Source organism: Trachinotus anak, unplaced genomic scaffold (genome assembly GCF_046630095.1).
Source record: "Trachinotus anak isolate AG129_WGS33_773 ecotype Australia unplaced genomic scaffold, CSIRO_AGI_Tana_v1 ptg000032l, whole genome shotgun sequence".
NCBI classification, from domain to species: Eukaryota; Metazoa; Chordata; class Actinopteri; order Carangiformes; family Carangidae; genus Trachinotus; species Trachinotus anak.
Window position 1 is genome coordinate 770,001 of NW_027273883.1, and position 13,043 is coordinate 783,043.

A 13,043-nucleotide genomic window follows, 5' to 3' on the forward strand; every position below is an offset into this window, starting at 1 on the left:
CCAAAACCATCAATCAAACTCTGCAGGTTCAAATTCTGCAGCTTCCTGACGAATGTTTCAATCACATCGAGTCTCTGAACTTGTCCTGCTCGTACGTTATTTTCTCCCCAGAGATGATGGTTTTAAACAAGATGACCTGCACTCAGGATTAAAAAATATCATCTGCCGCAGCTGCAGTTTTCTTTACCAGGATACCTGAGATACCTGCTCTCAGACCATCACTGCACAGAGAGAAGGTGAGGAAACAAACACACAACGACAGCTGAGACAAAAAACTCAGCTGTTTGACTCCATTCTTTTCCAAACCTCCTCTTCCTCCTCTTCCTCCTGCGTTTTATGAGGAGGTCTCTGAGATCTGACAGCCTTTAATTCAAACACAGAGCAGCTGTGTGTGTATGTGATGCTGTTGCCATGGAGACGAGCTGACCCTAATCAAAGTGGGTCATCCCCTGCCATCTAACCAATCAGACAACCCAACCTGCCCTGTCAGCCAATCAGAGGAGATTAGTTGCGTGTTGTCTGGTAGATTTAGTTCAAGTTCATTTATTCAGATGATTTTTTTTCTTGCTGTAGTTGGACATGATGTGTGGAGTTCCCCAGAGATCAACTGCTGGACCTCATTTATTTAACATCCACCTGCTTCCACCAGGCAAAATTATACATAATAACATCATAATTATGCAGACGACATTCACATGTATTCACAGAGAGATTCAGCCCCACAGGTTTTCTCTTAAGAGCTCTGAATAAATCAGAGACTGGATTCAAACGAAGCTGAGATAACTGAAGAACCCAGGTCAGAAATCTGCCTGTAATTATGAGCTCAGAGTTCAAATTCAACAGTCACGTCAAATCTCTAACAAAGTCTGACCGTGACGTCTTGTTGAATATTCAGCATCTGTGCTGATGTTAGTGAGTCAGCAGTCGCGAGATGACAGGAAATGAATAGAGACGGCGAGTGTTGTGCCGACAGGGAACCTCAACTTCTAGCTGAACTTTAAATCAGTGAAGTGTCCACACTGCAACCACTGGATCAGGTTTTCTATCAACATAATGAAGAAATATTGATTTACATATTTGGCAAAATGCAGATATGTTGATACTGAACCCATCAGTTAAATGTTCACAGACAACGTGTCTGTTTTCATCCTGAGAATCTGATCTAACAGAAGAACGTCCACTGCATAGACACAGCCTGTTCATTTACATTTAACCTAAACCACCACTAACCACTAACCACTAACCGTAACCAAACAGCTGTTGACTAAACCACAGACGAGTTTAGTGACAGTTGTGTGGTTTGTACAACAGCAATGACACAGCTGCTGAGTAAAGTGAGGACGTCCCAGCTGATGATGTGTGACAGTGATTTGTGTTTGTGTTTCTTTTACTTGATTCCACTTTGTCCCAGTGTTTGCTGTTGTGTTCACTTGTCTGAAGATGATGATATTAACACATCTTTGTATTATTGGCTCTGTTCTGTGTTTTTTCCCATGTTTCTTTCAGCTTAACCTGCACAAACAAACTGATTCTGGTTCATATCACACTGATCCACTCGGCGACACGCTGCAGCTCCAGGCAGCGTGCTTGTCTGGAGTAATTGGATTATTTTAAATTAAACTTTTCCCAGATGTTCACAGACAGATGGAGCTGCGATCTGAGCCGATGCCTCACACCTGTGAGAAAACCCAGCCGAGGAAAAAACATTGGGGTCAAAGTCAAAGTTAAGGTCAGATTTATCCTGATACAATAGAAAACTGTACAGAAAAAGGCAGCTGTGGTGCTCCTCGTGTTGAATCTAAATTTCACGACAGTAGATTATACATTTTAGAAAATGAAACAAGAATAAGTAGAGAATTCTGAAACAGTTAAACATTAATGATGTGTAAAAAGAATCTAAACTCTCCAGCTGCTCTGTAAACATAAGTAAACAGGAACACTACAAATATCATGACTGATGCAGCTTCCTAACGATTGTAAAGGAAGGTTTGATAAAAAACAGGTGGAGACACGTCCACAGAGCAACATGCAGGTGTCTCTGCAGGTGTCAACAGAGCAGGCTATTCACAACAGCTGCACAAACATCTGGAGGGAAACACGGTCTAACTTCACTAAAACTAAATCAGCCTCAGAGGAGTTCAGTCTGTGACAGCATCTGACAACAGCTGAGTTAGTTTGACGTTTCCTGGTAAAATCCTCAGGTAATGAGCTGTTAACAGGTGAGATCTGCTCACAGTCTTATTGTCTCTCAGTTTCTCTTCACTTTAAAGGAGCTGTTTGTAAGTTTTCTCTGCTGCTGAAGGAGGTTTCTCATCAGGACCAGGTGGCGTCGGTACAACACGTCCTGTGAGCAGCTGCGTCTTCAGGGCAGACTCGAGTCTCCAGCTGTTCGTAGCAGGTTTGACACGTTTAGACGAAAAGGGGTGAAATATGCAACACAGATCAGTTCTGCAAATGCAAATACTCCACAACTCAACTCAGATTTCACTGTTGTATTCAGTCAAACCAGCACGTGGCTACATGTGAGTGTCCCACAGTTCCAGTGATTTCCATTTATGTTTTTCCCACAACTCAAAATCAATTCAGTTCAATCCAGTTTCAAGTCAACTCAAACATCTGGTCCGGGTTTTGCTGCTCCACAACGTGAATTAACCAGAAAACTGAAATGAAACTGGCGGCGTCTACAGTGGCAGTTCAAACAGCTCACACCAGGTGCTCACTGTGCCGCCGCTCAGTCGTCATCTGTGGCTCTGCCATGACCAACATCCAGAGAAGCCTCCTCCTGACACAGCTCTCCAGAGGATGCTGACTGTTTAATCCACGAAGCTGCTGCAGACTCTACAGCGTGACAGGTTAGCATGCTAAGACAAGAGTTAGCGTAGGTGTTTGTCTCCACCTCTGGAGACAGATGTTGGTGAGTAGAGAATGAAGTTTGATGCTGAACTCACGTTTCTTCGTTCTACAGCTGCTAATGCTAATGTTAGCTATGTAGCAACAGGAAAACTTAAATAGCTCCTTTAATTTAAGCCACAGTGGGTTTAGGCAATTAGTAGAAAACAGCAGTGGACTTTATAGCATGAGGGGCCATCAGGGGACCCTTCTGACTTGGGGGGCCTAAAACAGTTGCTTGATTTGGGGGGGGGGACACTTCTGGTCCTGACCTGTAAACTACAAAATAAAAGCCTCTCTCAGACTCACTCTCTCAGGTGTTGGATTCTGGTCTCCAGCAGGCTGCTGTTGATCGTCGGGGGCCCCCTGGGGCTCCGTGGGGCCTCAGGCTCCACTGAAGCTCCTGGTTTAAAGATAGAAACAACAGAACAAAGAAAGGTGAGACAGAATGTCATGAGTCCCACCATCAGATTTAGTCTCAGATTTAGTCCCCCCCCCCCCCCCCAGCATGAGCAGCTCTGACTCCATTAATAACAGCACAGCAGAGTCTGTGGAGGTGATCTAATGGAATTTTAATGGCAGAATATCTGCTGCTGCCAGGATCTAAACACACACCATTTCTCTATCTCTGCTCCGCGCGCACACACACACACACACACACACACACACACACACACACACACGCACACACACACAGTCTGGCTTTTCCGAACAGTTATAGAATAACAGCCACTGAGTTATAGCTGAGCTGAGATGTGAACAGGCTGAGAAAACAGAATCAAACTGAAAGATGTGATGATCACATAAGACGTTTTAAATCTGAACCATCTCTGAATCTTAACAAGACTCTTAATTATAAAAAGTCTGAGCTGTAACGAGCTCTGAATGTTAACGGGCCGATGACCTCACTGACATCTGCTCCAAACTCAGATTCTTTGACACTTCAACTGCTTTCACCTATTACACTGACTGACAGTCAACCGGTTTTTATTGGGCAACTTCTCCCAGATTTAACTCTTCAACTGACATTGACTGCAGTCAACATTTAAAGACCAACTGACACTTCAACTGCTTACAGTACACAGCTGAAATTGTATGTACTTTACCACTTTTATGTCACATCAACATTTCATCTGCTTTCATTTCTCACATTAACACTTCCACTGCTTTTATCTTTTGCTTGAATCAGACATTTAATCCTTCATTTCTTTATTGACTTCAACTGCTTTCAGTGGTTACAAATCAACTGACACACGAACTGGCAGTTCAACTGCTTTCAGCAAGGGCATGTTCTTTGATATTTCAGTTATTTTAATATTTTCTGTTGAACCAAAATTTCATTTGCTTTCATCTTTCTCTACACTTACACTTCAACTACTTTTATTCCTTACACTTCAAATGACAGTTCACATGCTTTCATCTCTTAATCTATCAAAATGGAGCCGCTTTAACTGTATTTTTCATCTGGCATTTCAATTGTTCTAATCTGTCATCTGCCAGAGGACAGTTCCACTGCTTTCATCTTTTATTCTTTCTCTCACACTTCTTCTTTCAGTAATTACACTTCATCCAGATCAACTTATCATTTTTCTCTTCAGCTGCCTTCAGTGCTTCCACTCACTTCACTCAGTGCCAACACTGCATTTCCGCTCCAACAGCTTTAACATTTCAAGTAGTTACACTGTGCACACTTGAACTGTCACCAGCACTTTCATATCAGCTGACATTTAACTTCCTTCGACTCCAAACAATCATCTATTCTGTCAACATCTCCCTCCACTTCACATCTTTCAGTATTTGAAGTATTTCACAGGCCTCAGCTGCAAATTTTTCAGCAGCAACTTCTCAAACATTTTCCTGTCACAGCTGCAAACACAGTTCAGATACTCCGTCTCTTCGTTTACCTTCAGTCTGACTCTGATCTGCTCACAGTTGATCCGCTGAATAAAAACAATCCTTCCTCTTCCTCTTCCTCTTCAGTCAGAAACACCAGCACAGCACAAACGGACCCTGAGCTGCTGTTCAACAGCTAATGACTGGACAGTAAATCAGGATAATGGCCTCTGAGCTGCTCCAGGTCTTTTGTCCATTTACTGGAAGCTAAATATCAGAGGATTTAATGGCTGTTTATCGCAGCTGAGGCTGTGGTCTTATACTGTGGCTCCTCGAGGGAACAATAAATCCACCGCTCCTCATCACAAACACTGAGCTGATCCTCAGGAAACTGTGCTGAGGATCCTGCAGGTTGTAAAGTAAAACAGCAGCATCATTAAAACACAAAGGTTTATGTTCACCCACTTGGTGACTTGTTGAACTTTCTTATTGATTCATGTGCTCGTCCCTGCAGTTCATGACGGAGTGACGGAGCGAGGTATACGAAGGTGTGACCACGAAGGCCGAACCCATCGCCTAGCAACCTTGACAACATGTGACTGTTCTCACAGTAACTTGAGGTTTTCAGGTCCTCAGTTGTAACAGTTATACTGTTACTGTTGAGCTCACAACACCGACCTTAACAGCGTGACGTATTATTTCTGTTCCCGGGGCACAATGAATCCTGGGATATGTTGGGCCATGAGCAGCCTGGTCGCCCCTGAACTGAGACAGTTATTGTTGTACAGAGGAAAGCATCAACAACTATTGTGTTGCTTAGCAACATAGTGTTTCATCTGTGTTTGGGTGTGAGTTTATGTTGTTGATACATCTCCACATTTGACTCTGTACTTTAACTGAGCTCTTAGACTCTGATCTCAGCTCCTTCAGTCTCTTCACAAACACGTAGAAAATCTGGGTCCTCATTTTGCCTCCGTATCACTGGAAACCAAGCAGCTCTTTTATCTAATGTTTTTATACTTTATACCCCCCCCCCCCCCCCCCCCCCTTCCACCACCACCACCACCACCACCACCACCACAACAATGATCTTTTAAACTGTCCTTGTCATTTGGCTCCTGAAAACAAATTAACCCTGAACACCAGAGTGAAGAACAGACCGACTGACAGCTGATGCCTCTTCATTAATATTTGGTTGTAACCATGGCAACCAGCAACATGTGCGAACATACATGTAAAAATATGAGCATACATAGAACATGAGTGAATTCATGAATAAATACATACATACACCTGCTCTCATTCATATTCAACCAGTCAGAAAACGTTCGCTTCATTTTCAGTCTCACTTTAAGATTCACAGAACAGTTTCTATCAATTTAAAGGTTTTTGTTGGGACACTGACAGATTTCAGATGGGTTGGTTTGATTTGCATCTAAATGACACTTTTTTAAATTAAACTAGAATAAATCAGATGCATGTTTTCTACTCAGAGCTGCAACAAGTCGGGCAGAATAATTAGTCTCTCACCTGCAGAGAGGCTCATCTAAGACACTTCCTCTGTGATCACCTGCTCTCTTGATAATGCAGGAATTATTACCTCTGCCAAGGACGTTGTGTTTTCACCTGTGTCAGTTTGTTTGTCTGTCAGCAGGATTACTAAACCCCCCCAGACAGAGCCCGGTGGAGGGGAGGGTCATGGGCCAGAGGAGAACCCATTACATTCTGGATCAGACCACATCATTTACTGTGAGTCTGATTTTCTGTCTCTGAGGTCTGGTGGATGTTGTTGGATCAGGTAAAGTGAAGGTGACACCTTTTATGTGATGCTTTTTTTCATTTAAACTGTAGCTTCAGATCAGAACCAGGCTGCAGCTTCTGCAGCTGAAAACAGTTAAATTAGGATCAGTTTTCCTTTTGAGTCATTTTTATACCTCTCTCTCTCTCTCTCTCTCTCTCGCTCTTTCTCTCCCTCTCCCCCTCTCTGTCTCTCTCTCCCTCTCCCCCTCTCTGTCTCTCTCTGTCTCTCTCTCTCTCTCTCTAATTAACTAACTAATCAGCCAGCAGATGAATTAGCCTTGTGTGGCCCTCGAGCAGCAGAAGGGAGAATCAAGCTATAGAACAGAATTCAAACTGTTCCTGTAGAAACTGTTGTCGCCTCTCAGGACTCTGAACAGCTGCAGGAGGTGAAGTCACCGTTTCCTCTGACAGGATTTTTTCTGAGGTCAGTGGAGTGAGACGAACAGGTTTCACAGCGGAAGAGAGACTGTGACTGAACCAGGCCAATGGGGTGGGGGGGCGGGGGGGCGAACAGGAGAAAGAGGAAGGAATAAAAGTGAAGAAGAGACAGAGGAAGGACTGCGGGGATAAACAGACATTAACATTTGTCTCCACAGGAAAATCAAAGAGATGAAACCAGATTATAGAAAATAAAGAATCACAATAAACGGAAGAGTAAACAAGAAACTGTTTGGTTTAGTTCTGCTCTCAGTCTGTGGATCCTGATGTGCGTGCGTGTGTGTGTGTGATCAATATTAAAGCATGCCTGTGCTGTTTGCCTCAGAGAGAAAAGGCTGTGAATAAATCACATTTTTGTTTCGTTTATTGACTGAGTGTAAACACATTGAACACACTGACAACCTGCTGTGTGTGTGTGTGTGTGTGTGTGTGTGTGTGTGTCTTCTTGTTTGTGTGTTACACAGGGAAATGTGACCATGTTTGGTTTGTTGTCAAACACAAGTTGTGTTAACTGTTTGGTTGCATCAACGCTGCAGCAGAGTGAACGACACAGTTCATCATCAACACAACTTTAAAGACACAAAAATGAGTTTGACTAGAAAATATTAAATAATCAAATATCTTGTTTCACACATTGTATTGAAGTTAATTTTATGTGCAAAGTGTGTGTGTGTGTGTGTGTGTGTGTACTTGTATTTGCTACATAGTAAGGACCAAAAAAAGTATTTTACTAACAGAGTGAGGACATTTTGGGAAAGTGAGGACATTTTGGCCGGTCCTCACTTTTTGAGACACCTTCAAATCACATGTTGAGGGTTAAGACTTGGTTTCAGAGTTATGGTTAGAATTAGGTTTAGGTTAAGGTTAGAGTCAGGGTTAGGGTTAGGCTCTCAGGTGTGATGGTTAAGGTTAGGGAAAGGGGCTAGGGAATGCATTATGTCAATGAGTGTCCTCACAAAGATAGAAGTACAAGTATGTGTGTGTGTGTGTGTGTGTGTGTGTGTGTGTGTGTATACCCAGTGTGTATGTAAAGTAAACTGTGTCTGGGGAGGTTGTGTCTGACTCACCACTCAGATCCTCTTCCAGAACTTTCTGCATGTGCTTCATCATGGCCTCCAGCTCACTGACCTGAGGACGACAACAAGAACCAGAACCTGTGACTGGGTCCAGTTCAGGGGCCACATCCATGAAGGCGTGGCCACGGTGGCAGCAGGTCAAGTATAGTAGTCCAATCTCATTCTGTCAGGGCGGGGTCTCAGCCCCCGACTTCATAGACCAGGTCTAGGTATGTGGAATATGACTTTTAGAAACACACAATAAATGGACCCCTGCAGCTCCTGTCTGCATTGAATCATGATGTACAATCATCTGTCTCTGCATCACTGTGATTCTGAGGGAAACTTAAAAACAGGAGGATTCTGAATGAAGTTCTGCAGGTGCAGCTTCTTTTGTCTCTGATTTTAAAGCAGGTGTGTGGATGTTGATTTGTGATGGACCCAGAGATGATGATGATGATGATGATGATGATGATGATGATGATGATGATGATGATGAGCTTTGTTTTTTTAAGTGCTTTAACATCCTCCATGAGCTGTGTGCGACAGCCTCAGCTGTGATGCTGAGCAGTCGGATCAGCTGACAAACTACAGTTTAGAGAAACTCAGCAGCACTGAAAGGGGAATATAACACTGGTTCATACACACATGATATAAACATATATTTACATATTTACATCCAAATGTGAGAGAATTAGAGAAACTGGTTCATTACTGTCAATCACATCGTCACATATTCTGTCTTTTCTTGGTGCTGTGGGGCAGTAAATCCTCCTCCTCCTCCTCAGCGCAGCCTCGGGCTGTGAAGCTCTCCCTGACTGTGGTGTAATAGAGACTCATTCAGAACCTGCAGCAGCAGGAGAGAGGAGTGATGGAGGTGTTTCACCCTGCTGCTGCTTTCACCTGATTACAGGTGGAGAGATGAAGCTGCTCCCGCTGAGACTCAACCAGCTCTCTATATCACTCTGCTGCTGCTGAACCAACAGGAAATATTATTTTTCATTATCTATGAGAATAAACTGCCCCTGTTTTTCTTTCTCAGCTCTCCAGACTGTAATAACTGGGAGCAAAGTCAAACTGATGAAGTGCTGCTCTTCATCCGTCAGCAACATTTATGGCTTTCATTTCTCTTGATGTGTAACAGTGGCTGAGTGTTTATGAAAGGTCCTGATCCACGGGCCCCTCAGATTTTAATGACCCCAGACCTCTGGACAGGGTTTGACTGTAGACCTGAACTGTGTATCAGTCACAGAAGGAGAAGTCCGTAAAGGTCTTTAAACACTCATCACTGTCGCAGCATCTCAGACCAAAACAAACGCTTCATCAGCCACGACCGGCTCCTCCGTCACGCTCTGAGTCGACAAGGCGTCACTGAGCCGAGTGAACGCGTCACTAAACGCACAAGAGGCACAAATGATAAAACCCACACTAGCATTGCTGTGATATGCTACAGCATTGCTAACTGTTAGCCAGCTAACAGTGACATTTTCTGAACCCATTGTTTATATTGGTAACAGCAGTTAGCTAACGTTAGCATGCTACTGTAGCCTCACTAATGAAAACAGACGATAACATGTAGCATCAAGTTACTGACATGTGGAGGAGAAGAAAACCAGCTCTGAGTCCAGCTGGACCTTAGCAGCTCATAGGGATCTCCACCTCAGTACAGACAGACCAGGACTGGGTCCAGGCTCAGACCAGGACTGGGTCCAGGCTCGGACCAGGAGAGAGACTCAGCCTTGGACTGATCCACTGGGACCAGCTGCACAAATGACACTGATGGAGCAGGTAAAGACTCTCTGGATGTTTTGACAGTCCACCGACCGACCAGGATTTGAACCTCTAGACCTCAGTCCAGTCCTCCTGTGCTCTGGTCTCATCTCATGGTTTCTTCGGTGGAGGAAATTGTGGGCGGAGCCTGTGTGTTTATAAATGTGTGGAGGACCAACAGTTTAACAGGAGGGACTCATGCACTCCCAACCTTTAAACAGCAAAGTGTTACTGAATAAGACGAAACATGACAGAGCAGCAGGTCGTCTGAGCCCACAGGCCCGTCTTCATCCTCAGTCTGCACACCACACTGACCAGGTGTCCTGCAGCGCTGCAGCCTCAGTCTGTCAGGCAGCGTGGAGGGACCAGACCAGGTCACAGTCTCTTCACCAACACGACTTTCATCCTTCACTGAACTTTTATAGATAAAAAACATTCAACACAACTTTGTGCTTCTAGAATGGATTTAAGGTCTTTATTGTTTGATTAAAGCTGTAATGGGGATAAAATAATGAATTGATGAATAAATTACTTAATTGACAAATGATCTGCAAAAATTTTCACAACTGATTGATTTTTTAATCGTCAGATACAATGACAAATATTCTCCGGTTCCTGCTTTTCTTTGTCATCATAAACAAAATGTTTTTGTGTATTTGGACTTTTGGTAAAAAAAGAGACATTTGAAGACGTCACCTGAAAAACTAAAAACTGCAGCTCTCCTCTGTTGATCCTGATTATTTGATCAAAAGCACCTGAGCTTGACTGAGACACAAGAAACCCAGACAGCTGTGTGTGTGTGTGTGTGAGATGCAGTCACGGTCACATGTGTGTCAGCTCTGAAACCACTCACCACTCTACACTGTGGTGAAGCAGCATGAAGGTCAGCAGAGCAGGCTCCTGGTTAAACTGTCACAAACCAAACCAAACATTTTCTGGTAATCTATGACAGAACTATTAAATTAAAGAACGTCAGACACTGCTCCAGGTGAGAAAGCATCAAATGAATTTCAGTCAGTCTTTGCAGCCTGTGCACACACCTGAAAACTACAACTGCACAGCAGGAGTCCGTGGACTTCAGACGTGGGGGGAGCAGGTCTGTGCTCAGTCACATGATCACCTGGATTAAACTGCTTCACAAATATCAAATCATAAAATTGTGGAACTTTCTGCATCGGATCATTTTTTCTACCTAAAAATGCCACAGATGAGACGTTTTCAGCCAACGTCCAGATCAGAGCAGGAACAGGATCACAGCTCCTCCCCACAACAGTCCAGAGACACGGTCTCAGCTTGGAGGCTGTTTTATCTCCTGCTCTCTCTCTCTCTCTCTCTCTCTCTCTCTCTCTCTCTCTCTCTCTCTCTCTCTCTCTCTCTCTCTCTCTATTATTATCCAGCTCTACAATCTCCACTTTTGCTCCATTTCTTCTCTTCTTCTCTCTTCTTCTCCTGTCATCACTATCAGCAGTGACAAATAGGTTTAATCTCCCTCAGCCTCCTACTTTCGCCAAACCCCAACCACAAATTGGCTGTTCGCTTTCAAAGCCTGTTTCTCTCTCTCTCTCTCTCTCTCTCTCTCTCTCTCTCTCTCTCTCTCTCTCTCTCTCTCTCTCTCTCTCTCCCTATAGACAGTCTATTGGACTCGTCCCCTGGGCCTGGTGTTGTAAATTGGCTGTAATCGTCCCTGGATGCAGAGCTGCTATTTACCGACAAATGGGATCTGACTCGTTCTTTAGCTATAGGCCTGGAAGTGTGTGCGTGTGTTTGTGTGTGTGTGTGTGTGTGTGTGTGTGTGTTTTTGGGAGGGGGGGCTCTCTGTGAAAGGAGGAATAGGAGTTTGCAGTGTCTAACAGAGGCTGCTGTAACATGTAACATAATATTTGTCACTGACACATGAGTTTGAAGAAGAAGTGCAGCTTCAGTTCTGGACAGTGAGCAGATTTTGAGATTTTGGACTCTACAGGTCAAATTAGTTTAAACTCCAGCAACAACTTCAGAGCTTAACGACACTGTGACGTGATCCTCAGCAGTGTTGGAACTAACTGTGTTTCCATCGCTAAATGTTTACGTGCAGTGGAGAAACAATTAAAAAAAAAAATACAACTGTGAACATTCTGTGTTTCCACTGAGCGACGTTATGTGAACATCACTCAGCTGGTTTTCTCCTCTCACGATTATTCCAGTTCAACATGGCGACTGATTTCCGGCCCCTAATAACAGCTGGGATGACCGGCTCCACCCGAACAACTGCTGCAGAGTTAAAGTGAAGGTGACGAGGGCGTCTGGTGCTGCAGGTGTCAGTGGCCATGAAGCAGGGGTTTGTGGGAGACAACAGACTGCAACGTTTCTGGATGTCATGTGACAACTGAAGTCATGTCATGTCACTCAAATGGGGAAAAGATTCAATTTCACTTTGGCGAAATACTGTTTTATTAAATTGTCTGAAAAACCACCTAATGAGAGCAGACACATGTCACAGTTCTTTTTTTAAAGCCACGATTTCCATGAAGCTTCCAGTGAAGCTTTAAAAATCTGCCCGTTTCTCCATTAAATCGAGTTTATTTCCCTCTTCATCCTCCATCCTTCAGTATAATGTTATTCTTTACATCTTAATTTTATCTGCTGGGAAGCATCTTTATGACCTTTGGTTTAAAAACATTGTATAAATGAAATGATCATCAACAGTCAGCTGAGGAAAAATGCACAAATGCAGTTTTTTGAATTATTTTCTTTCACAGCAAATAAGCTGCTAATAATGTGCATGTTAGTTAACCGCATGTCAGGACGCCCTGTCCTTGTGTGTATGTGTGTGTGTGTGTGTGTGTGTGTGTGTGTGTGTTAATATCTAATTAGAGGTTTTACTGGGCTCAGCTCAGTGTGTGAGAATCACATTATGATAATTTGAGCCAAAAAACAAACAAAGCTCTCGTCACATTAAAACACATGAAACCAGCAGCTGAAATCAAAGCTCATCCTGAGTCTCCACCTTCAAAATCCTCACTGTGTTCCATGATAATCCCTGCTAATTCTAAAACACACACACACACACACACACACACACACACACACACACACAGCTCCGCTGCCCTAATTAGAGAGCTAAACATTATATTTGGCCTTTTCAACACTGGATAATAATGAAGATGAGCTGAACGTAAACACAGAGACACAATACAAACCTGTGTGTATGTGTGTGTGTGTGTGTGTGTGTGTGTGTGTGTGTGAGAGAGAGAGAGTGTGTGTGTTCAGTTCTGATCG

The 13,043-nt window shown here is 43.6% G+C and overlaps 1 protein-coding gene across 2 annotated transcripts in view; it reads right to left on the reverse strand.

The window, feature by feature from the left end:
• The window catches only part of nek11 (NIMA-related kinase 11), a 47,843-nt gene that overhangs the window by 2,907 nt on the left and 31,893 nt on the right, over window positions 1–13,043 (reverse strand). For both annotated transcript variants that reach the window (XM_071470184.1, XM_071470185.1), the window contains 2 exons: window positions 8,028–8,088; window positions 3,199–3,292 (listed from right to left, as the gene is read on the reverse strand). In XM_071470184.1, the coding sequence (XP_071326285.1) occupies window positions 3,199–3,292; window positions 8,028–8,088 (155 nt within the window). The remainder of the gene's footprint in view (window positions 1–3,198; window positions 3,293–8,027; window positions 8,089–13,043) is intronic.